This window comes from Balaenoptera ricei, chromosome 7, assembly GCF_028023285.1.
Source record: "Balaenoptera ricei isolate mBalRic1 chromosome 7, mBalRic1.hap2, whole genome shotgun sequence".
NCBI classification, from domain to species: domain Eukaryota; kingdom Metazoa; phylum Chordata; class Mammalia; order Artiodactyla; family Balaenopteridae; genus Balaenoptera; species Balaenoptera ricei.
Genome location: NC_082645.1, coordinates 105,430,815 through 105,456,052, shown reverse-complemented (window position 1 = coordinate 105,456,052; position 25,238 = coordinate 105,430,815). Strand labels below are relative to the sequence as shown.

The following is a 25,238-nucleotide window of genomic DNA, read 5'->3' as shown; positions in this document are numbered from 1 at the left end:
TAGTTAGCTGCAGTATTAACTTCGAGTGGCAATGCCAGCAGCATTAATACCATCCAGGACCAGTCTCCTAAGTGGGATGTCTTTATAGCTGGAGCAGAAGAAAGAAGTTCTGTTGGATGAGCCTGAAGAGCTGAAGAAAAGGAAATGTTTTCTCGGCATCCCTTCGTGTTCTCCACCTCTCTCTTTCCCTCGGATCCTTGCTCTGAATCACCATCTGTTTTCCACCTCACAGGGTGTTGGGGTTAATATCAGCTCTGCAGTCTGTGACTCAAGGTCCAAACATCCTTAATCAGAAACTGCATCATTTCAAGTACGCTGAGGAAACGGGTTTCCTTTGTGGCCATAGGACCCTGGTAATGTTAGTATTTTCATATTCGCAAACCATGGATCGTGTTTTGTTATATTCTACCCCCTTTGATTTTTTTTTTTATTTAAAACTACATTTATAGGCACCCTAGCTGTGACACTGCACTGTTTTGTTTAAAACACGCACCTGCTTTGTTAGTAAAGGAAACTTTGCCAAGAGAATTGTATGTAGGTGGGTGTGACTAACTCAACAAAGAGACTTATCTCTTATCCTATCTGCCCGAGGTCCCAAGGTTGCCTTTGATACGACTTATTTCTTCCCTCACCAGCCCCACCCCCTCCAACCTGTACTGCTCTTTCCTCCCCGCAATTTTTCATATCGAAATAGTTTAGCTTTTCAAAACTGGTCAGCCCTCTGGATTTATTTTCTGTTGGGTGGCCTGAACCATGGGCCTCCTACTCCTTTGAGGGCCAGGGCCTCACAAGCGGAGAGCGTTCACATTTTGCCTCTCCACCTCCCCCACCCTTTAAGTACTACCAGCAGACCTTCTTGCCTGCCTGCGTTGGGATTGTACTCTTTCCCTTTTGGCAACTTTCAGCACAGCCTGTAACGTTGCGAGGCTGTGTGAAGGGAAGTCTGAGTCCCAGTGGCCAAGAAACATAGGAACAGGAAAGGGAACCCAAAATGATCTTTGTAAATCTTGGTTCACAGAGCCAGGGGTGGTCTGGTCGTGTGTCCAGCCTTCTAGAGCTGGTCATCAAGGTTTAGATGCTAAAGGCAATTCATCCGTCCCTTTATCCAGCCTACCAATCTGTCATGAACAGCTACCAAGATGCTATACGCAGTGCTGGAGATTTCACCGCAAACAGGATAGGCACATTTACTACTGCTACTGATCAAGGGATGCATTCTGCAGGGGGAGATGGGCCGGGAACCTCTAAACACACGGTTCATTACTGAACGATACTTGTGCAGAAGGCGGGGTTGAGGAGGGGGGTCTGCAAGAGTGAGGCTTTCCTTGTGGCTGGTACCGGCATCCCAGGAGTCCCTTCTTTTCTTATAAGCTGAAAATGACTGTTTTGCACTGTAGGCTAAGGACTGAGCTATATGATCACAGGGACTATCAGGAAAAAAGGGTATGAATGGTACCAAATCTGAAAATTCTACTCTCATTTTTTCAGTTTTCTGGAAACCAGCTAGCTATCTGCAGTCTCCCAGTTAGGTCAACGTCAGCTCTGTGCGGAAACAGGAAAGTAAAGACCCCACTTGAAAACCCACAGAGCCTGCCCACACCAACAGCAGCCTAATGTCCACTCAAAAGCTAATGGCTCTTCCTTGACTTCTGTTGCTGTTGACAAATTCTTGTCAGTTGCACTCCTGGTTCCGGTTTGCGTCGCGCTCGGGAATCCGGCCCTCAGGCAGGCTCCTCAGAGTCAGCGGGCGCTGTCATGCAGCTGCCCTCAAGGTGTGCCTGCTGTACGTAAGTGGTCGGAAGCCTGGGCCTGGTTACCAGCCTCCGAGAGACTGCTGTGTTGGTGGGAGGTGTTCCGTCATCAGCGGTGGGAGGGATGGCCCGGTCTGCTCAGGTACATCTAGACATGACTCATTTCAAAGGACACAGCCAAGGGGAGAACCAAAATTTTCTCCTTATGTCACTTGTCTGATATCTTAAGTCCACATCCAGGAATATTTTGTGACCTCACTGAAGATCAAAGTGAGTCCTTTATGTCATTTACTTGGAACCCAAGCTCTGATCCCTGCTCCTCTTTCCCTACCCGGGTCCAGGTCACCATCATCTCTTGAAAAATCTCCACCCTGCTGGCCTCTTGGAGCTCAGTGTTGGCTTTCCTCCTCAAGCTTTCCCTAGAGACGGTTCTTTTTCTCTAATGGATGCACACCTCAACAGGGGCCTTTGCAACTTCCTTTTTCCCCTGGAATGCTTTTCTCACATAAATCTTCACATCTGCTGGCCCTTTCTTAGTTCAGAGCCCAGCTCATGGGTCACCTGTAAAAAAGGCTTTCCCTAAGCACCTGCTCTAAGCCCTTTCCCCAGTCTCTTTCGTGTTACCACTTTGCTCTCTTGTAATTATATCCGAGCCACTAGAGTGTGTGCTCTTCCAAAGCACAGACGCCCTGTCTGTCATCCCCTCCCTCTGCCAGGCATATGCAGCTGCTCAACTGTACATGTGGAGTGAGTGAGCCTTGATGCCATAGAGAAAAGACATTTGTTTTCTTCGTTCTCTTTTCTGATTTTAGTAAGTGGCCAAAGGAGCATAGGAACACTCAGAAATCTCTGCTAAGACAGGTAGGAGGAAGTTCAACAAAGAGTTGAAAGTTATGAATTTATGGGGGAGTGGGTTGTTTTGATAAGCCCGTAACTCAGACCCATGGCTGGTAAGTGGTCGAGCTCAGGTCCTGAGTTCTGTGGATGAGCCCACACCAGGCCTGGAAGGGAAGGTGAATGTACTGGACTCATTTGCTGAATAGCATTTGAACCAAACCATAAATGACTTTAATGTTTATTAAAACATGTTAGCTATTTCAGAATCATTGAGTCTCTCAGATCCTGGGAGGAGTATAGACCAGAATTTTAGAAGTTTAAAAAGAGATTTTATAAATTATGTAGTCTGGTGTCCTCAGAGGAAACAGAGGCCCAGAGACCTTCAGTTGGTAAATGTTGGGACCGGAACCCCACTCTGGTCCCCACAGAGCCTGGACTCTGGATTCACTTCCTGCACTTACACATATGCTAGGAATGAATTCTGACATACCAAGTGTAACCTTGACATAGCCTTGAGGAAAAAAGCTTCATTTTGTTCATGGAGATGATCATCTACCTGCCAAATTTTTTTAATGCTTTCTTTTTTTCCTCTTCTGGGAGGAGGATTTATGACTTCATCCTTTTTTTTTTTTTACTTCTTCAAATCTGAACCTCATTCAAAATGATCCCGCCTCAGGGCTAGGAAAAAGTTTTCTATTCTAATAAATAAAATACAGGTCTTCTCATGGTCTCAGCTTTCCAGACACAAAACTGATCTACTTTTGACGGCTCTGTGGAAGGACTTTTAATGTTTTTCAACTGCTTTGTGATATACAGAAAGTAAGAGTAATTAGCAAAGAAATTAAACCATTTTCCAAAATCCAGGTTGGTTACGATCTTGTAAATAGAATCCTAAAAAACGTTTTCAATTTCCCATGCTGCTTATAATCATTTTTGAAGGTTAGTTCAGAAATTTGTTTTGGACCAATAAAGATTTTTGTACATCTGAGATGAATTTAGGTTATGTTAGTGAAATTCAGTTCTTTTGTGTTTGGCAATAAGGCTGATTTGTTCTCCTGCTGGCTTTAAATGGCTCACTGTCACCCCATCTTTATTTTACAAACAAGAGTTGTCCCACTCTTCCTTCAGGACCCAGCACTGTGGGAACTTGTCAGTATCATGGTCTCGTTTTTGTTTTTATTAATATCAATTTTCATCGTGATTGCTTGTGTTTGATATTTGGGATGAGATACAAATGAACAGATTATGACTTGATAGTTCCTCTGGCATCCCTGTTTGTGATTTATAATTTATACCTGGAAAAGCTTTACTGACCTAACTGATAATCCTTCCCAACAAAAGATAAACACCTGTATAAGTCATCAGTGTAAGTCAGATGCACTTGAAAGGGACAAAGAATTCACCTGCAAGCACTTTTGGCATCTTGCCCTTTCCCATGAATTCAAACTGCTGACAGAGAAAGCTGATGCTGCCAAAGCACTTTCAGCAGGAGAACCTCCTAGAGCCCCTGAGGGAGGGACCAGCCCCACCTGCCATGCTGTAAGGACCATCTAGAGGCCTGCCCTTTGTGCTTTTATTAGAGGAGATCCGGTGAAAGCAAAGAAATCGTCCTAGTGCTGTGGAGCTCAGATCTGTGAATGTGCAGCTCCCAGCCTCCCTTTTGTCCAAGTGGTCCTGTAGAAAGCTCACAGGTAAGCCCTGACCAGTTGCTGGTCCGTCCTTGTCAAGGTGGGTGCCCGTGGGCTCTCAGTGTCACGCTGCATATTCCTGCTAGCAATTTAAACTGATTTCTTGGGACCATGAGCTGTCAGGCTGATGGGCTGAAAATGCATTAGCTAAAGGATCAAACCCACCCCACCCCTGAAGCTTGCAGGAGTGTAACTGAGTCAGTGGGAGAGAGTGAGTTGGTACTAGCACTATTTTATATAATAGTGAAGTCACGAGTGATCTCAGATGTTTGGTCTGCTGGTTCTCGCTCTGATCTCTCAGATTGCCTCTATACAGCACCAAACACAGACGGTGCACGTGCCCCATGAATTTCACTTGGTCTAGACTAGGACTCTTCAAGGAGCTCCTTGGGAATTTTTTGTTGTTGTTCTCCTCAGACATGAGCAGTGTCGGAATAGTCAAACACATGTAATATTAAATGCTGGCAGATAGTTATATAAAATCACTAATCCACTCATGCAATACCAAAAACAAAACAAATGTTTAACCTGCTCATATCCGTTCAACATAAATCCCCTTTTAATCATGAATACTCAGAATTTTAAAACTCTCTCCAAAAATTCTCAGTGCGATAATATTAAAAAAGTAAACAGTGAAGGGGCCCATGATCAAAACCTCAGCAGAGAATTGTAATGCATCCCTAATAATGTTAGCAGTGAGTCTTTTAAAGCTTTTCTTCTTCTGAGCTCCTTGGGCCCCATCAACATAACAAAAAAGAAGAGGGGGACACTGAGCAGTTATTACTGTAGTCATTTCAGCCACATAAATCATGATTTGTGACAACTCAGGCTGTAAAGTCGTTTGGATGACAATGACCAGCGACACTGCCAGAGTTAATCAAATAGTTGTTTAACATGTGTTTCTCTTGGTCTGGCCCTGGCTTCAGAACATATTTCATTCATTCCCAGTCTTTACAATCTTTACTTTTAAATGGAGAAACAGCAAGTATAGGATGTACCTAGAGTTAATGAGAGAACCTCCAATTGGGCTGTGATCTCCCTAAAAAGAGGGGCCTTGTCGAAATCAGCCTGGTAAATACCCAGAGTGCCTACTTCTGTGATCTGTTCCTGGCTGGCAATCACTAACTCCTGTTTTATTTTCTTCTGGGTAGAATCAGCTTCCTGGCCAAACTCTTTTTCCTTCAGGAACATTCTAGTCAGGGGTCACCTGTTCTTACAGATGCCATCTTTCTACTCAGTGCCTTCTATATGCACACAGTCCAGGGACTTCCCTGGTGGTCCAGTGGTTAAGACTCCGTGCTTCCACCGCAGGGGGCGCGGGTTCCGTCCCTGGTCGGGGAACTAAGATCCTGCATGCTTGCGAGGCGTGGCCAGAAAAAATAAGCAGTTAGCCTTGGGTTAGGTGCGTAAGAAAGGTCCCCATAGAAGCCCGCGGGTACCCCTGCCAGAGAGCGTCCTTAAGATAGAAGCGTGAGCAGCAGAGTACTCCCTTCCTGAAGGCAACAGCTTCACGTTTCCCAGATTTCTTAGGGCTTAGTATGTGCTCAGTGAATACTTGCTGTCATTGTTACTATTACTATAAAGGCTTAACAAAAACATTATAATAATGCTTAATAAATGTTTGCTAAAACATGAACGGCCGAATGAATGAAAAGGTGTGCATACCTGCTGGTGGATGATCTTTTTACATAATGATGCTGATCCCATGGATTCAGATATGAAATTCAGTGTGTGAGGAGTGGAAAAAAACACAGCTGCTTCCTTTATTCAGTGCTCTGACCTCTTATTTGAAATCAGTGGATGTGTAACGAACCACTAGTCTTTATGTACCCCAAAGATCAGAGGCCGAAGAAGGCGATAGCACAGCTCATTGGAAAGTTGGTCCCTCTCTGAAATGTCAGGGGTGATCAAGTGCGGTGTTAATGGCTTCAGAGTCGCATGCCATCGCTGTGATTAATGTACTATCAGTGGTGAGGATGGAGCCTATATAGCTGCACTTATTATATTCCCATATATTTTCAGTAATTTTATATTCAAGTTCAAGGCAGGGATTAAGTGTTTTTAAAAACATGATTAGGAAATTCCCTGGCAGTCCAGTGGTTAGGACTCGGCGCTTTCACTGCCAGGGTCCAGGTTCAATACCTGGTCGGGGAACTTAGATCCCACAAGCTGCATGGCACAGCCAAAAAAAAAAAAATAAAAAAAAATTTTTTTTAAAGCCGTGATTAAACACTTTGTATGTTTAGCTCATCTTAAAGTTTTTGTTTTTCTTGACTTTTTTTCCTTTATATTGTAGACATTTGTGATTTTTAACTTATATTTGTTTCTTTTCCTAATATAAACTTTTACATATTAGAAAAGCAGATAAACTTAAATTTTGTCAAAGCCTTAAAAACATTATTGTAGATCATTCAATTAAGTTCTGCTCAACCATGCAAATTTATATCTTCAATTTAGTATGAAATAAAAGGAAAAGATCCACAAAATTTGTAGAGCTCTGGGGATTAGATTGTTTCCTTGAAATAGTCTCATTGTTTTTCAAGGCAATATTGAAATCCATGATTTGTTTTTTTTTAATATAGCAAATTTTCAGTGTCCTAAATGGGAGCATAAGAACAAGGGTTAGAAGTAAGAATAAAGAATCTTTATTTAACAAACTACATATTAAAAAAAATTATATATATATATATATATATATATATATATATATAGTGATTACAGTTTGCTGTGCTGCCTTCTATTTTAAAATTGTTACCCCCTATAAAATTGAAATAACTTATTTGTTTCTAGCAATGCTCTATTCTGATTTATTATAAATTCATGTTAACTCCCATCTTAGAGAAAATTGTAAAGATCAAACTAAGTTAAAGTTTCTAGCCTCATTGTGGTCAATTCTGGTAGCAACCTCTGGGCTTTAGATCAGAATAGATTCTGTCTCTTTCAAAAACACTGAAGCCCTTTATTTGTCCTATCTCTCAAGTCACTTACATCTAAATTTGGAAACCTAATTGCCTTTGTTGGAGCCCTTAAAAATTCCCCCATGAGAGAGAATCCCAAACTGATGTAGCCACAGCTTGGAGCTAGCAACGTACATTCAGGTCAGTAGTACCTTTACATACATACAGAGGAAGGCTTTTTTAAAGCAGTTTCTGGCAATGGAATTATGCCTTATTAATATGCTGAATCTACTAATTCATTTTCTTCTTTTCCATGTTTAGTTGAACTTTGTCTTCTTTGGAATTTCTTCTGTTCACGTTGACTCCCTCCAAGTTTACCAAAGACAAATAGCTCCTCAAATAATTAGACTGTGTGTTTTTGAGGCAAGCAGGGAAAATAATAAGTTATTTCTCCATTGCATTCTTTTTACTTGTGTTCAATAATTTTTATGGAGTTAATTTAAGTTTAGCAGGCTTTATGTGAACTTGCTTCTAGAGGATTTACTGCATCTTATGTGAAAACTGTCTGCATCTGACATTTTAGAATTACCTACCTATTTATGGAATTATCCCGCATTCTGTTCTTGAAAGAGCAAGTCAATTTTCGGTGTAGATTTTTTCTGTCATTTTCTTCCCCTTTGTCTATTTTTTATGAAAGCTAGTTCCAGGATAAGAGTGGAAACAATGGAAGGAGCTGGAGGGTAGAGAATAGGATGGAACTGTGGTTTGCTGAAAGAGATGGTCTGCATCATAAACTATTGATGGAAAAAAGAAACCTCAAAACCCAACCCAATAATTTACTTAATTTTAAAAATGTTCTTACATATTTTTAAAATAAAAATAAAACTTTACCTGAAACCTATCTTGTGTATGATCACTAAATAAGTTGCCAATGCTATGAGACAGAATTCAATCCAGGGTTTTTCACATCATGTTAACAAAGGAAATAAAACAACGAACACGTTATCTCATAGTGTTTTTGAAATTATACCCAGTTCTGTTCAAAAACAAAACAAAAACTTGAGTTTTATTTATTTATTTTTTTTTTAAAATATATGGATTATCTGCACCTTTGCAGCCTGTTATATCCCACTGTAGTAATAATATGTTACCCTTTTAATGAGTAGTTAGTACAGACCGGGCACTGTGCTTCACTGCCTAGGTATTGTCTCATTTAATAAGTACATCAGCCCCCAAGTCAGGCTACATCACTTTCTTACCATTGCTGCAAAAGAGTAAACTTGCCACCAACCATCTTACCGGAAAACTAATTTGACTCAGTACTATAATATGTACATTCACTTGAAATTGGCTTTCAGGGAAGGGTTTTTAAAGGCAACATTTGGGGTGACTGCTGCAGGATATATGACTTTCTTCTGATTGGTTAGTGATGAGGTAACAGGGTGGTGTTCCAGGAATCTTAATCATCAACTTTCTGATTCCAACCAGTCTGGGGTCTCATTGTAGTTACTATTTACCACCTGGGTGGGCGTCATAGTTCCTACTGAACTCAAAGATGTCTATCAGATTGTCATGTATAGCCCTTGAGGAGGAACTAGGGCTCTATTTTATCTCTGAACTATTGTTCAAGCTATCTTGCTTAACTGCTTTTCCTTTGTTTCTGCATTCCATCACTTCTCTGATTAGTAACTGCTTGGAACTCAGGGAGACACTACAGGGTAACAGAGATCAAGGAACCTTAGATTCCAGACTTAATCCTGGCATGCTCTAGAAGGAATGGTGGGCAAGTCATTCATCTTGAAAATGAGTGTGTTGGACTAGATTTAATGTTGGCAAAGTATGAGCCCCAGGCCTGACATCTGTCTTTTATGGTGTGAGAGCTAAGAATGATTTTTATAGATGACATTTGCAATCAATTTGATAATAAGACACACTTTTTTTGAACTCCAATTAAGTGAAATATTATCCCTCCAGATAGGAATTCCATTCTTCTCATTAATAAATAGCACTTAATTGTTACTATTATATTCTGAATTTCATCAATAAAAAATTTTGTAGAAATTTCTTAGAATTTTATCTTGTTATGTAATTACCTTCTTAATATCCTTGGTTTTCCTCTTGGCCTGCAAAGCCTAAATTATTTACTATCTAGCGCTTTACAGAAATGTTTGCTCGCCCCTGGATTAGATGATCTCTAAGGTTCCTTAAAAAACTCAATTTCCATTTTTTTATTTCCAACACATATCAGGAAAACCAGTCGTGGAATGCAGTTACTGGCACAGTGTGGTTTTGCCAGTGTTTTGCTATTTATGAATGGAATAGTTGGATGGTCCCAAAGCAGAGCCCCGTTTCCCTGGAACAATTGTCCATCTTTACCCTGTAGATTTCAAAAGCATGAGGAGGTCTATAAGCCTGATTTATAGGTTAAGCTACACTGCCTAGGTTAGAAAACCAACCCTGCCTTGGGCAGATCGTTAACCTCTCTGCCTCAGTTTTCCCATCTGTACTATGGGGGATCTGTTGATGTTCACAACTTCCCCAAAGATGGCTGGGGATTGCACATTTCTGCAAAAACCTGAAAGCAGAAACTTTAGAGACCTCTTCTTTAGAGACCTCATTTTATTTTATATTATTTTTTATTTTAATTTTTTTATACATTTTATTTTTTTTAATTAAAAAAAATTTTTTTTTTGGCCTCACCATGCAGCATGCGGGATATTAGTTCCCTGAGCAGGGATCAAACCTGTGACCCCTGCATTGGGAGCACAGAGTCTTAACCACTGGACCGCCAGGGAAGCCCCCAGAAACTCTCTTTGACAGATTGTTTTCCCCTTAGGAAAAACGCTTTATGTTATTCATATAATATACAGTCTAGCAAGTGAACAGTTAATCAGAAACTAATTTGATAATGGCCATTACGTAACTTTGATATTTCTAAAATAAATTCCTAAGCGTACTGAAAATACTGTATATCCAGTACACCAAAGGCAGAGTTCCCCATAGTACCCGTCTGGAAGTGTGTGCCTAATATCCTACCCACATGATGAGGGTAGAGGGACCCACAGGCCTCCCAGAGCCAAATGTTCCCCCTGGACCAGTTTGCATAAATGGCTCAGATTGCCCCAAGGGAGCCACTGTTGGAATTTCATCTTTAACCTTCTGGAGACTCCAAATTAAAATGCAAATTTGTTACCCAGGAAGGTAATTTTTAACACATTAATGTTTATTTGTTAGTACTTTAGCACAAATTAGGTTTTCTCAAATTAGCCAGCTGCCTGAGAGCAGTGCTTAAATAGAAGTGAATCAGCCTCCCAGAGGTGGGCTCAGGGTAAATTTGAGTAAAGGCCCATCCCCCATCACTGTCAGCACCCAGCATTTGCAAGAGTGCCTGTGTGTGGTCACAGACACACACACACACACACACACACACACACGTGTGTGTGTGTGTGTGTGTGTGTGTGTGTGTGTGTGTGTGTTAAGTCTGGACTTCAGAGTCCAGACTTTAGCATAGCATTGTTCAATAGAAATACAGTGCAAGTCACACAGATGATTTTAAGGTTTTTAGTAGCCACATTAAAAAATGTAAAGTTTCAAAGGTGAAATTAAATTTAGGGGTATTTTATTTAACTCATTATATCCAAAATGTTGCTTCAATATGTAATCAATATAAAAATTATTAATAAGATAGTTCTCCTTTTTGAGTACTAAGTCTTTGAAATCTCCTGTGTATTTCACATTTACAGTTTGTCTCAATTCGGACCACTCCCGTTTCAAGCGCTCAGGGCCCGCTTGTGGCCAGTAGTTACTCTGGACAGTGTGGACCTGGAAAGTGGGTCACAGACATGTGGTTGACCGAGGCAGCAACCTGGTGCGCTGGAGGGACACATGGAAGTTGGGACCACCCGTACTTCCCCACCACTCAATTATATCAGTGTCACATTTTGCTAGAAGTCAGTCTTAACCCTGTGTAATTACATAAAAACTTTTAGAAGAACCTGATGCTGACTCCGCCACTTAGCTGAGTGACCTTGGGCAAGTTACTTAAAACCCTCAGTTTTTTCATTTGCATGTAAACGCCATAAATGCTCAACGAATATTGGATGTATCATCACAATTGATATTATTAGTCGCTATTTTTACAAACTAAATTAGTTTAAACGTGAACTATAAAGGCAGTCAGGTGCGATCAATCTTTCTGTATTTCTCTAAAAAGGAGAAAAATGACCAAACATCTATATATATAATATCTTTTAAGAGTAGGTTTCACTAGTTCCTGAAATTGGGCATTACACCTCATGCAAATCATCTATACACCAAGAAATCCTGAAGATACTACCTTGCCTTAAGAACCATTTTGTTTTTGTTTTTAACCAAAAGTAGTTATATTTAAATATTCCACAAAGAAACTTCTACAGAAGACTATCCTAAAATACAACCTCATTATAGTAGTGGGTGAACCAATGAAAGAAAAGTTTTTCTTTCTCTTCTTTGTCCTCATTTATCTTCTTTTATTTAAAGTCAGCAGAAAGAACTAATTAAGGCAAAGCTAAAGGAAAAGATTCAGAGTTTTGCATGGCACATGTGAATTAATCTTCCCACAATGGCATATTTAGAAAGGTCAAGTAAGGCACTCCTTCTCTGTACCCCATCTAGTGAACCCTCACCAGCAACGGGGCAGAAGGAAGGCGTGTCTTGGGTGTACAGTTTGGCTCTCTCCAAACTTGCTTACCAAGTCACTATCATTCAAAATTACAGTGTAATGGTTTTCACCCAAAAGAGAATGACGGAAAATCATAACACGTGTCAATGCTTGCTATACACGTTTCATGGGGGTTTTGTTTAGAATGAAAGATGTAGTGAAGATTTTAAGATGCAAATAAATGGTGATTAAATATGGGATGTACTTACACATTCATGCACCAAACGCTGCAAGGCTGTGAACCACACAGAGCAAAGAGATGTACTTAGCCATCAATTTAGAAGGTCATTTTGAATGTAGGCAGCAAAATGGCTGTGTGCATGAAAAACCACTACTGTATTTTGAGAGATCCTTCCTAAGAATCCTGAAATATTAATAACATGGTCTTAATGTAGTTGAAGACACAAGAATGTGTTAAGGGTAGCGAGGGTTGCTGAGAATAGCACAATGCCAATTTTGTGTTTTCTGCTTGCGCTTGTAAAAGCAAGAGGAAAAGAGAGTAAAAATAGTGTGTTTAAAGAACAGCAGCCTTCAATTTCCCAAATAGATATAAAACTCTGTATTCTCCAAATGAATTCACAAATACTTACTCTTGGTAACATTAATATACTAGCTTCAAGGAAACAGAAAAGAAGTATAAAATTGAAAACTCATTTCTCCCTTAAATAAACATGTATATACACAACTAATTTTTGTACTTTAGGAAATTCAAGATATCCTTCAATTTGATTTTTGTGAACTAGGAATCCAATTCTTTAACTGGAAGTAGTCTTATTGGAATAGAAGTGGAGGAAATAGCAATGCTTTTTTTTTTTTTCTTAACAAGTTTTTGAATGTGTTCTGTTTTCACATGGCAGTGAATCAATCATAGGCCAATTTTGTTGTCAATCTCCTACTCCCACTGTGAGTTTTTACATTTTGATGCCTGATGAAACGAAGGTGCACAAGGATTAGGCAGGACCGTGGAAAGTTTTCCTCCAACATCCAGATGTGAAAAAATAAAAGCAATTTATTCCTTCTTGGCCGTCCCAGCCCCGAGCCACCAGGTTTCCTCAAGTTTCCTTTGTGGGCTGTGACTGACTGAGTGAGACAGGAGACCCAGTGGGTTTGTGTCAAGTTCAAGGACTCATTGTGTTTGAAGTGGGAAGACCAAGTTTGACCCTCGGTGCTTCTACCTGCCAAAGCCAGAGTTTTTGATTTTAATCGAAACCCTAGGGCCATCTTAAGCGTGACCAAGAAGCACCTTGCATGTTGAACCTTATCTAATGATATGATGTGTATAAACTTGAGACACATAAATCTCAGTCATAGTCATTGGAGCAACTTGTTTTTCTAAGATGCTCCGGTCCAGTGACAGCCAAAAGCAAATAAGGGAGAGATTGATCTCTGAGCGCTTTTATTGTGGGTGCTCCACACGCCATAAAGTTTTGGCTCGTTAAAGGAAATTCCATAAACAACTTTAGTTAATAATGGTGAAGTAACTGCGTGCTTTTCTGGAGCTTCTGCTGAACTCCGTTTCCGCTTGCCGTTACCAGAGCATGATTAAGAAAATACCAACAGGATGTGCTGGATGGGGGAACAGACTTCAACTGGAAGCCGTACGGATGTTTGATGGATGAGTAACGAGACAGGGAACGTGGCCATATCTCCTCAGGGAATCACATAGTTCTGTGGATCTCTTTTTATCTACTGGTTTGAATAAAATCTGCTGATTGCTGGCGCGGTTGGTCTCTTGCGGTGGTCACGCTGATGGAAAAGGCCCTTCTCCCAGCTGATATTTCTGATAGTATAGAAATACCCAAAGTGTGTGATAAATGGAGAAAACTGAGAATGAATCATACTGGAAAGATTGTGGGTAACTGTCACATTTTTATGGTACCTCTGGTCTTATAAAATAACTTTATTTTTAATGGCCTTGTCACTGTGGGTTTAATATGGACGGTGTCGGTCAATTTTTATTTGAGTTTGAGACAGATTTGGGAGGTGATCTTGAAGGGCATAGGGGAGAAAAGAAAGGGAGAGAAAGACGCTATTAATTATTATTTATTGTGAGATTTCCCAGAATTATTGAGTCTTTCCACATTAGTCGAAGCAGTCCTCGGTGTCAGTGTGATGTTTGTAAAGATGAGGTCATGGAAAGCGTGTCAGGTACATAAGGAACTATATGGCCCATGTTTTCTCCACCAGCCACTTGGGCTGTGTGTGCAGAGGGAGGGCGGTGTTGGAAAAATGGAGGAAGGGGGAAACATGAGGGTTTTATGAATTTGAAAATGAACGCAAAACATCTGCCCATCTTAAAAAAAAAAGTCTGTACATATTATATTCCAGAATCTACTGTGGGTAGTTTATATTACTTTCCCCTGAAATCATGATCCACGTCTTACCAACTCTTTTCTTTTATGCTTGGTTGCTTCTGTTGGTCTTTCACTTTGGTTCTCTCTGTAGCTGAGCGTAATTAGGAAATAATCACCTACCAATTTTTTGTTGGCGCTGGGATACACTTCCAACTATTTGGTTCAAAACCATGCTGTCAGATTCCATAGCACGGGGCCAAGAGTACAGGCTTTGGGGGCCGAACACTTGCAGTCAAAGCTGGTCCCTGACATTTACCAGATGCACGGTCTGGTGCCGACAGTTTACCGCTCAAAGCTGGTATTCCTCATTTCCAAGGTAAGACTAGTAACAGTGCCTGTGGAAAAGGGGCGCTGTAAGGATCAAACGGCATCCTGCATATAAGCATGTAGGAAGCGCTGGGTAAACTTTAGCTGTGCTTTTATTGACACAACCGGTTTTAAGAAATTTTTTTCCACAGGGCTTTGCCACCCGACCGTAATGTTAATGGCTCTTAAAGAGTGACTGTTATCAACAAATGTTTTGGGTTGTTTTACCTGCATCTCAAGCCAGATGCTCACTAGTGATTAGCAAAAATGTCTCCTGTCTTCTGAATCAAGGAGGTAACATTTCGCTTTGCTATGTTATCAGGGGTTTATGTTGATTTTTTTTTTTTTTTCTGCTTTCCTTTAGCTTGCAAAATTGGATATTACAAGGCCCTGTCCACGGACGCCAGCTGTGCCAAGTGTCCCCCACACAGCTATTCTGTCTGGGAAGGAGCCACATCGTGCACCTGTGACCGAGGCTTTTTCAGAGCCGACAACGATGCCGCCTCCATGCCCTGCACCCGTAAGTTGTATGCTCATCTCCCGTTTCTTAGATGCCAACAGCTTTCATTTCCACCTAGCAGGGCACTGCCAGGCCTTCTCCCAGGATAACCATGCAGGGGGCAAATGAAATGAAACATGCATCTTTTCTCAGTCAGAGCAGGGGCAATCCTTAGGAAAAGAAAGGCTCTTTCTCACTGAGTTTGTCGCCTTCAAAATGCACAGCTGCCAACAGACGACTTGGTGGAGCAGAGATTGAACATTCAGGGGTTGTCTGACAGTGTAATTAGAGCTGAGACTGGAATTTATAAACGGCTTTACCGTTTCGTCTAGGACTCTTGGGGAAGCGTGACAGCTGCAAGGGAAACAGGTATAGGATGGGATCACATGTGGGCAAGTGGTTTCAGTTCTGTGCACTGATGTGATAGCTTGCAATGTCATTACCCTTCTTCCTTCTTTCCTCATAGTTTTGTGTTCATAACATTTAGACCTGGATCCTAATAAGTGCTTGTTTAACGATAGGCACTGAACACATGCTGGGTTAAGGAATAGGTGGGGTTGGTACCTCGGTATGCAGGGGAATAAAGAACTCCTTTCTCGCACTTTATATGGACAGTGTTTCTGGGGGTTGACATTCCTTTCATGCATACTCTGAGATTCACAGACCCTGCAATGGCTATGACCTTGACCAGAACAGGGAGTGGTGGGCCCAGGTATTCTACCCCTGTGTTCTCATTGACTGAACCTGTGTTTGGAGGGACAGAGCTGAGTGGCCAGGCACAGGAGCTTTCCACAAGTTTTGGCTTTGCTTCCCAGCCCACCATTTAGTACCCAAATGACTATTTAGCCTTTTAAGTCTCAGTCTCCTCATCTGTAGAATGGGCTAATAATAGTACCTCCCTCATGGTTGTTGCTACTCAGTACCCTCATGTTATTTACATACTATGTAAAATGCATAAAATCATGCTACTTGATAGATGTTAGCTTTTACTGTCATTAGGACTTTCATTATTTTGTTCCTTAACTGCTGTACATTCCATCTCGGCTGGCCTGTAAACATCACTGCAAATAGCAGTTTTTTTTCTGGTTTGGAGTCACTTGGGTCAGCTGGGGGGCCATTGTCTAGCCCAGTCAAGGACCACCTTTAAAAGGAGTGAGCGGAGAAACTTCAGGGCCATCCCAAATTTGTACTGAAATTTCTGTACCCTCAGGAGTTCATTTCATAACCAGAGAGGATAATAATTATTGTCATAATAACTACAACAACCATTTTATCATTATACCCAGGTAATGCATTAGGCACTTTTGATTAATTTTATCATAGGGCTCATATGATAACAATCTACGAGATAGACATTATCTTTATTTTAGAGGTGAGGTAACTGCCAGCTCAGAGATGTTAGGGGTCGTGACCAAGACTCCACCCCAGCTTGGTGATGGTGCTGCAAGACCAGAAGACTCACACAGTTTCTATTTATTGGGAGGCACTCTTGCCCTCTTCCCTAGCTCATGCACAAATTTCCAGAGGGAAGGAGTATATTAGGGCCAGGCTTAGTTGTAAACATAACTGGACAAAGATTTCCTCATCTTCTTTTTCTGTTCCTTCCATAGACTAAGTACTTTCTCTAGATGCCACGTATATTTGATATGCTCAAGTCCCAGCCTGTTTCTTTTCCAATCTAAATATTCTTCTCTAATGTTCCATTGTGTGCAATTAGTTTAATAATAAACTCTCCTCCTCTATCCACACCCACTACCAACATTTCTCCAGTTGTGATTTTAGGGCACAATAGCAAGCTCAAAGGGAAATATAGTGGGAGGACCGTGTGATAATTGCCCTCAATTTGCATCATGCAGTCCAACACCTACTTTCCATACAGATAAGTCTTCTCTAGGCTGGGGCTTGATTGTGAACCTCATAAAATTCACCTCTGATGGCAAGACAACCTGGCTTTTTCTCCCAGGTATTTTTAGTCTTATGATTCTGACCTGTTATCTAGCATTCTAGGGGGCCATGGGCCAATCACTTAATTCCTGCAGCTTGCTATGTGGGAGTTTAGGGAGACCCCAAAGGTTGCTACATGCCTGAGTTACTGCTATGTTTACCATATGTGTAAAAGTGGTTTCTGAACCCTTGGAGTTGTATGTTTCTGTAAGAGTAAATTATTAGCTTTACCTTGACTACGCAAATGAGAGAAAGAAAATATTGATTTTAGCCTATGGGTAGACCTGAAAGTTTTAACATGAAAGTAACTTTTGCATTTTTCAGAGATTGTTTTCAACAACGTAAGAGTGGTGGCTTTTTGTGTCATTAATAAGAGACCCATGAAAATACCAAAGCAATATGTGATCCTTAACACTTTCCTAACAAGATCATTGCATTTATTGTATCTCTCCGACTCTGAGTTAAGAGGAAACACAGTGCTGATGTTAATACCACACACTTGAGAGGCTATTTAATCTCTCCAAGCCTCAGTTTACTGATCTATAAAATGGGATTCTCACTATCTACCTGTGAGGTGGTTTTAAGAATTAAACAAGAAGGGACTTCCCTGGTGGTCCAGTGGTTAAGACTCCGTGCTCTCAGTGCAGGGAGTCTGGGTTCAATCCCTGGTCAGGGAACTAGATCCTGCATGCTGCAACTAAAAGAGCCCACATGCCTCAACTAAAGATCCCGCATGTGGCAATGAAGATCCCGCATGCTGCAACTAAGACCCGGAGCAGCCAAATAAATAAATAAATATTAAAAAAAATAATAATAATTAAACAAGAAGATATTTGCAAAGGTCTGGCACATGGTAGGGATCTAATAAATGTTTGTTCTCTTCTTTTATCCCCAGCTGGTCACTTCCTTCCCCAAATGACCTCCACAGCAGACAGCCAGTGCATCTCACTGCCCCTCTAAAGGGATTTTCTCACTTGACTATATGATTAAATTACCAATGGCTGTACTGTACTCCAGAAGCTCTGGGGGGTAGGACTGAGGCATCAGTATTTTCAAAAGTTGCCCCCATAATTCTACTGTACAGACAAGGTTGAGACCACTTCTCTACAGAGTGGAATTTTTAAGTTTTATTTTTTAATTTAATAAATATTAACTACATAAGACTCTTTAAGACCTCTTTGAGATAGGGGTAATCTGGGAGGTGACCATATTTTGCTAACAGATAGACTAGTAAATTATTTATTTATTTATTTATTTATTTATTTATTTATGGCTGTGTTGGGTCTTCGTTTCTGTGCGAGGGCTTTCTCTAGTTGCGGCAAGCGGGGGCCACTCTTCATCGCGGTGCGCGGGCCTCTCACTATCGCGGCCTCTCTTGTTGCGGAGCACGGGCTCCAGACGCGCAGGCTCAGTAATTGTGGCTCACGGGCCCAGTTGCTCCGCGGCATGTGGGATCTTCCCAGACCAGGGCTCGAACCCGTGTACCCTGCATTGGCAGGCAGATTCTCAACCACTGCGCCACCAGGGAAGCCCTAGACTAGTAAATTAAACAGCAGAATTAGAATCTATTCTAGCCTACGGCTCTCCTTCTAGATTTCTTCCATCCTGGTGAATACGGTGGACCTGCATTGTCCAAGACAGTAGCCACGAGGCACACATGACTGTTTTAATGGCCACATTTCAGGGCTCAATAGCCACATGCGGCTAGCGGTGACCATACTGAACAGCACTGCTATAGAATATTTCTACGATCACAGAAAGTTCCATTGGACAGTGCGGTAGTAGATTTTTCAATAGAGAAGACAGTGGGAGTTTCTCAGAGAACCCCTTGATCAAATAACCCACAGAATGAAGCCCTTCCCCCTCGCCCCACCCCCAGCTTTATCGGCTTCTCTTGACAAGATGTGGGGATGGGAAGGAACGTAAACCTCAGGGATCCTTTCAAAGTGCTTCCAGCCTCTAATCAGTTCTTCCCAGTTGGTTAAGCCAGGTGACAAACCCAATTCCCTTGTGCTGACAGCCATGATAATCAGGGACTTCTTTGTTCATTATGCTGTCTTTAACCCCAACATTCTTATGCAGCCCTGAGTTTAGTGATCGCTCACTGTGACGGCACACTAATGAAGAAATAAAACACACTCTCTGAGACTCATTCTTCTAGCCAAAGAGAGACTCTGCTCCACTGGCTTGTAAAATCAGGTTTTTTGTTCACTTGGAGAACGATTAGACCAGGAATACCAGCAGCATTGGCTAATTTAGAAGGAAACGCCTAAGAAGTTCTTCACACCGTCGGCATTGCTGGAGAACTTCAGAGAATTTAATGGAGAATAAACTTTATGTCTAGGAGGACTTTGGATGGATCTTCTGGTTAGGTTAGCTTAGCATAAATGGCTGTGAGTAAGATAGGCAGTTTTCAATGGAGGCATCATGTGAACATTTTCAAGAAAATAATCTGTACCTGTTAGAATAGAGAGTAAGAACAATGCTTTTTAAACATGAATGTGCGTAGAATCACATGAAAGACACCTAGGGATTGGTAGGAGATGTCAGGCTTGACATTCTGCATTTTTAACAAGTCCCCAGATGCTTCTGATGGTGCTGGTCTGTGGACCACCTTTAGCCAGTAGGAATTTAGAGCCTCCCTGATGGATCGCATGTGATGGGAGACCCTCTCTTCTGTCCTTGTCACTTTCAGGCCATTTCTTCAGCTCATTGGTGACTCTAGAGAGATATTTCAAGGGTTCTGAACATTCTCCCTTAATGGAAATCGAGTACTTCATTTGTCTCCCAGATGAAGAAAATCCAACCTGGTTTGGAGTTGCATAATCAAACACAGGCACTGTGGAGTCTCTACCATGTTACTAGGTTACAGCCAAAGAGTGGAAATGTCAGTGTTCCCTTTAGGCACAGACATCAGTCAAGAAAGTCAACAGGGTTTTTGGTGACATTGCCAGCAAGGCAGACACGCAGGCCTCCATACATAAAAGGATGCCATCTAAGCTGATGAAGGGATTTTGATTTCATGAACCGTTTCTTAGAAGAAATTTCAATGTGATTTTAAAAAATTGGAGTATAGTTGATTTACAGTGTTTTAGGTGTACAGCAAAGTGATTCCGTTTTATATATATATATATATATATATATATATATATATGTGTGCGTGTTAGAGATTATTACAAGATATTGAATATAGTTTCCTGTGCTATACAGTAGGTCCCTGTTGTTTATCTATTTTATGTATAGTAGTGTGTATCTGTTAATCCCAAATTCCCAATTTATCCCTCTCCCCTCCTTTGCTCTTTGGTAAACATAAGTTTGTTTTCTATGTCTGTGAGTCTATTTCTGCGTTGTAAATAAGTTCATTTGTATCATTTTTTTAAGATTCCATGTATAAGTGATATCACATGATGTTTGTCTTTCTCTGACTTACTTCACTTAGTATGATAATCTCTAGGTCCATCCATGTTGCTACAAATAGCATTTCATTCTTTTTTTATGGCTGAGTAATATTCCATTGAATATATATACCACATCTTTATCCATTCATCTGTGGATGGACATTTATGTTGCTTCCATATCTTGGCTATTGTAAAATAGTGCTAGTGGACATGGGGAGCACATATCTTTTCGACTTAGAGTTTTCGTCCTTTCTGGATATATGCCCAGGAGTGGGATTGCTGGATCATACAGGAACTCTATTTTTAGTTTTTTAAGGAGCTCCCATACTGTTCTCCATAGTGGCTTCACCTATTTACGTTCCCCCCAACAGTGTAGGAGGGTTCCTTTTTCGCCACACCCTCTCCAGCATTTATTATTTGTAGACATTTTAATGATGGCCATTCCGACCAGTCAGTATGATTTTTATCAATGAAATCAATGTCCTTTAACTCTGATGATCACCAACCCCTCCCCTCCAGATCTCTTTCCCCTTCCCTTTACCTTTCCACGTAGTGGGGAATGTAGTCTGGCAATCAGCAGTGCTGGGAGACCAGTGCAGGAAGACCTTGATGCCTTAGTCATTCAGTTGCTCGTTCAATGATTCTAGTGGGTGTTCTTTTCCCCCTTTGGAGGACCGAACCAGTATTACATTTAAGGTAACTTTCCAATCCTTCATTGTGTTTCAAAATGTACTGGAAAAAAATGCCTTGTGAAAAGGCAAATTGGCTTTGTATATCTGGAAAGAAATAACTGATTTGTTATTTTGCCTCTTTTACTTCTGAGCCCCATTACGGGAGTAGTTTTCCGTACTTTTCAATTGGAAATCTGTCCTTGTGCTGTTGGGTCCTCTTTGTTTAACTTGTTTGATGAAACTTATTAGAGCCTCATGATTGGGGGCACTCTGTAAATAAGAGATTATTATTTTAGATTGCCAACTTGAAGGGCCTTCACGAATCTGTCTGTAAGTAAACGGCCTTGAATAATTCAGTCAGCTATGCCAAACAAACAAAGAGTGATTGATTGATACTTAGATGTGGCCTAAAATATTCCAAAATTGCAGCTTTTAAGATAATTTGTACTGGAGGAGCTCAGTGCTAATGAGGGCAAATTTACCAAGATCTATGACGAAAGGTCCTGATTTGAGAAAGCTTTCTGCAGGTTTAGGTTATCAAGAAATTGAAACAGTCTAGCTCCAAACGGCAAAGCGTCACTTACTTTGTCTTTACATTTGCCTTTTCTAATTGAATTTATCGCACCACTGTATTTCCTCTAGAAAGTGTATTGTTTTAAAATTACCATTTCAGTTCTATTACTCAAAGCCCTCATTTCTAATGCTTTCTGACAGTTATCAACATAATGAACCATAATGAAATGATGAGCAATCTTCAGTGGAAACCCAATATGGATCCCAGTGGTGCTGTGTGACTGCGTTGTTAACATTTGAATGCAAATTAAAATAACATCGTCCTTACTTGTTTCCAAGGTCAGGAGAAGAGAGAGACTTTTTTTTTTTCAAGTGCTTTAATTTTGGAAATCTCATATCCATTTTCCAGCAAGCCTTTGAAGGTTCCACTGATGTTCATCTCTACCCCAAAGATTTACATGCTTAACAGTCCAGCTAAGGGATTTTGGAAGGGATGTCTAACAGGAGGCTTTGATGTTATGAACCGTAGCTTAAAAGGAAGCCTTCGGTTTCAAGTAAACTACATTTCTTCCCCACCCAAAAGCATATTTCTTTTTGCTTTGGAACTGCAGGTAACTAATAACATAATGAGGGAAGGAAGGACATTCTGTGAAATTGATCAATGAGAGTGCAGTTGGTGACAGACTAGTTAGTGGAAGAGTGAGAATAAAGGCCAAAGATTCCTAAAGTTTGTTCATGAAAGTGTTTTAGAAGATCCATTGGTTGATCCCTAACCACTTCACATTTTATTGTCTATGTTATCAATCATTTTTTGAGAACATATTTTTATGAAAATTCTTGAATCTAAGGTTTGGTTATTTCATGTGACTTATAAAATTTGCAATATTAGAGTGTAGTTTCATGCTGCATTCCATAGGACAAAAACTCAATTAAGACACCAACTCCCCCTTTTCCAGATCATGTGACGTAGTTTTTAAGGCAGAACATATGGTCCCACTGCCTGTTAAGCCAGTTGATAGGCTACCAAATGTGCCTGTCCTCTGGACCATAAAAACTGATCAAAACAACCAAAGACATTTTCATGATTCAGATGCGGCCTTCTACCCATTCCATTTTTAGGCTGCATCTTTAGTTAGATCTCTAGCTCAAGGTCTGACATCAGTTAGTGAGTAAACCACATCCTTGTTTCTTCCTTTTAAGTTACCTTTCAGCATTTTGACTGTGAATAGAAACAATTTCCTCTAAAGAACCCAAGTGCATGATTCTTGTCTAAAGACAATTAAGGATATAAGGGGAAAAAAAGCATCAAGTGTGCTTAATGGAAAGCACTAGACAGACCCCAGGCTGATCACTTGCCGTTTGGTAAAATTTTTAAAGTTCTAAGGTATTCAATAAAGATCAGATATCAGCTCATTGAGTTATTTTTCAAAAATGCTATTTTAGCCTCCGCATTGTCCTCCAACCCACTTCTAGCTTTATATAGATAAACAGTCCAATGTGGACCGTTTATCGGGATTAATAATACAATGTGGATTCAGCCGGAAAATGCATATGTTTGAGGAACACGAATGTGTGCCCAAGTGAAAGACTTGACCCTTCTGCCAGCGTCATTTAGCCAGGTTATTACAATTTTTCCACCACCATGAATAATTAAGAATGGCTTGTTGTCACCCGAGCCCCGTCATTTTCCGGATGGCACTTTTGACACTGCTCATGGAAGTCCTACAGCAGCTGTACCCAGCATGCTTCTGCGAAACAAGGTCAATTAGACGCTTTCCTGAGATCCCCTGGGGCGAGAAGCGGGTGGCTTCTCTGCCATCAGCATTTTGATTTTCCTGTCATAGCTGACTCTTGCTCTACATGCCATCTACAGCTCGGCAGAAGATGGACTGAGGGGAGAGGCCTGTTGCATAGATAGAATTGCCCCCCACCCTCCCGTGACCTTCCACCCAGGAAAGCATCTTTAACAAAAGCTCCTACTCTTGAGTAGAATGTAGGAACCAGGCAGAGAGGATATCTCAGCTGAGACAAGAGCACCGTGCAGGAGGTTAATGCCAGCGAACTTCAGCCTGAAGGGCAGGGCAGCCAGGAGAAATGTGAGAACACTGGGTCCACAGCTGGGTTCACAAAGAATTCGTAGATACGCTTCATTTTTCCTTTGAATTGTCCGTATCTCTGGGAAGGGGGTTGTTTTAGCCTTTGAATCAGGCTTTCTGATCCTATCTTTGCACATATCAGCTGTGTGAATTTGGGTGAGTTGCTTCACTTTTCATATCTTAGTTTTTGGTCATCAGATTGCTTTGGGGTAACAAATACTTTTCTGCCAGATTTTATTATGGGGATTAAATGAGATAAAGGATGAAAAAGGACTTTGCAAGAGATGAATTCACAGGCTAGCTAATTCGAAAACAAAATACTTAAAAATTTCTTTAAAAAATTACTTTCGTGGTCTTTCATATTGTAACTTCTTCATGGATAACTGAGGGTTAACTGTATAAAGCACTTCAGCCATAAACTAGTCATCTTAAAATAAAGAAACTCCAACTGCATTTAACCTAGTAAAGAAAAGACAGATGGTTCCTGGGTGTAGAATAGGAAAAATAGATATACCGAAAAAATAGGTGGTAGCAAAATTTCAGCAAGGAGTTACCTCTACAGGAAACCAAGAATTTTTCGTGACAGTAATAAGTGATTGATGTGTTGGAATGGTTCTGTTTTTTAATAATGGGCAGTTCTGCTTTGACTCTATTCATTGTTAAACACACTAACTGCCGCTATAAAAGGTTATGTACTGTGCAGACATCTTGGAAGAGGTGTCCCAGCAGCAGTCTTCATGTAAACTCACCCACGGCAGCAAAGTCTGAGAGAAGGCAATTAGTAGTGACACATATATAACTGTCGGGGGGTGGGGGGGGTGCATGGACTTTGTTTCAGAGTCAAAACTTACACACCCCAGCTGTTTATTCTGCCTTATAACCTGTCTTTCAGCTGGAGAGAGATTAACAAAGGCTTATCTGAAGGGTTACAGGGTTTTACAGCTAAGGCACTGAAGTACTATTGACAGTCCAAAAGTTGTACGTGATTAATGAAGCCTTACAAAATGGAACTCAAGACCCGAGGTGCCTCTTCCTCGGAAGCTCTGTCTTGTCCTGGTTGCCTTGGCATTTTAGTAGCATGACAGTAGCGCGTCAAGAAATTGATCATTCAAGAATTATGTTTCTGCCCATGCTCTGGGGGAATGCTTCTTTCCACATCCAGAATTAATTTCATGGCACAGGCATTGAATTTTAAAATGGTGATTAAAAATCAGCTAAGTATTAAAAGTGTGTGATAGCTTTGGAAGCTGCTTTATACTTGAGCCTGGCTACTTTGGTTTCCTAGCAGCTATCTCCTAACCCTGGTTGCAGACTTTTTTTGAAAACTTTTAGCATGTAATTGCCTTTTTTCCCTCCCCCATCACCTTTGCCTTTTGCGATGTGATATACCCAAGTGCTGTGGCGCTTCTGAGGCGTGAGCTGGACTGGACTTAAAGAATCATCACTCATTCACTTGTTCAGCAGATATTTAGTAAGCATCTACTACACCTTTGGCATTTTTCTAAGGGCTGGAAGATGCTCATCAACCAGAAAAGAGAAAAGATTCCTGTTTTCATAGAGCTTCTGTTTTAATGGGAATAATAAA

At 40.8% G+C, this 25,238-nt stretch overlaps 1 protein-coding gene across 3 annotated transcripts in view; it reads left to right on the top strand.

Moving 5' to 3' along the window:
• The window catches only part of EPHA4 (EPH receptor A4), a 142,522-nt gene that overhangs the window by 47,032 nt on the left and 70,252 nt on the right, over window positions 1-25,238 (top strand). For all 3 annotated transcript variants that reach the window (XM_059928798.1, XM_059928801.1, XM_059928800.1), the window contains exon 4: window positions 14,897-15,052. In XM_059928798.1, coding sequence (XP_059784781.1) covers window positions 14,897-15,052 — 156 coding nt within the window. The remainder of the gene's footprint in view (window positions 1-14,896; window positions 15,053-25,238) is intronic.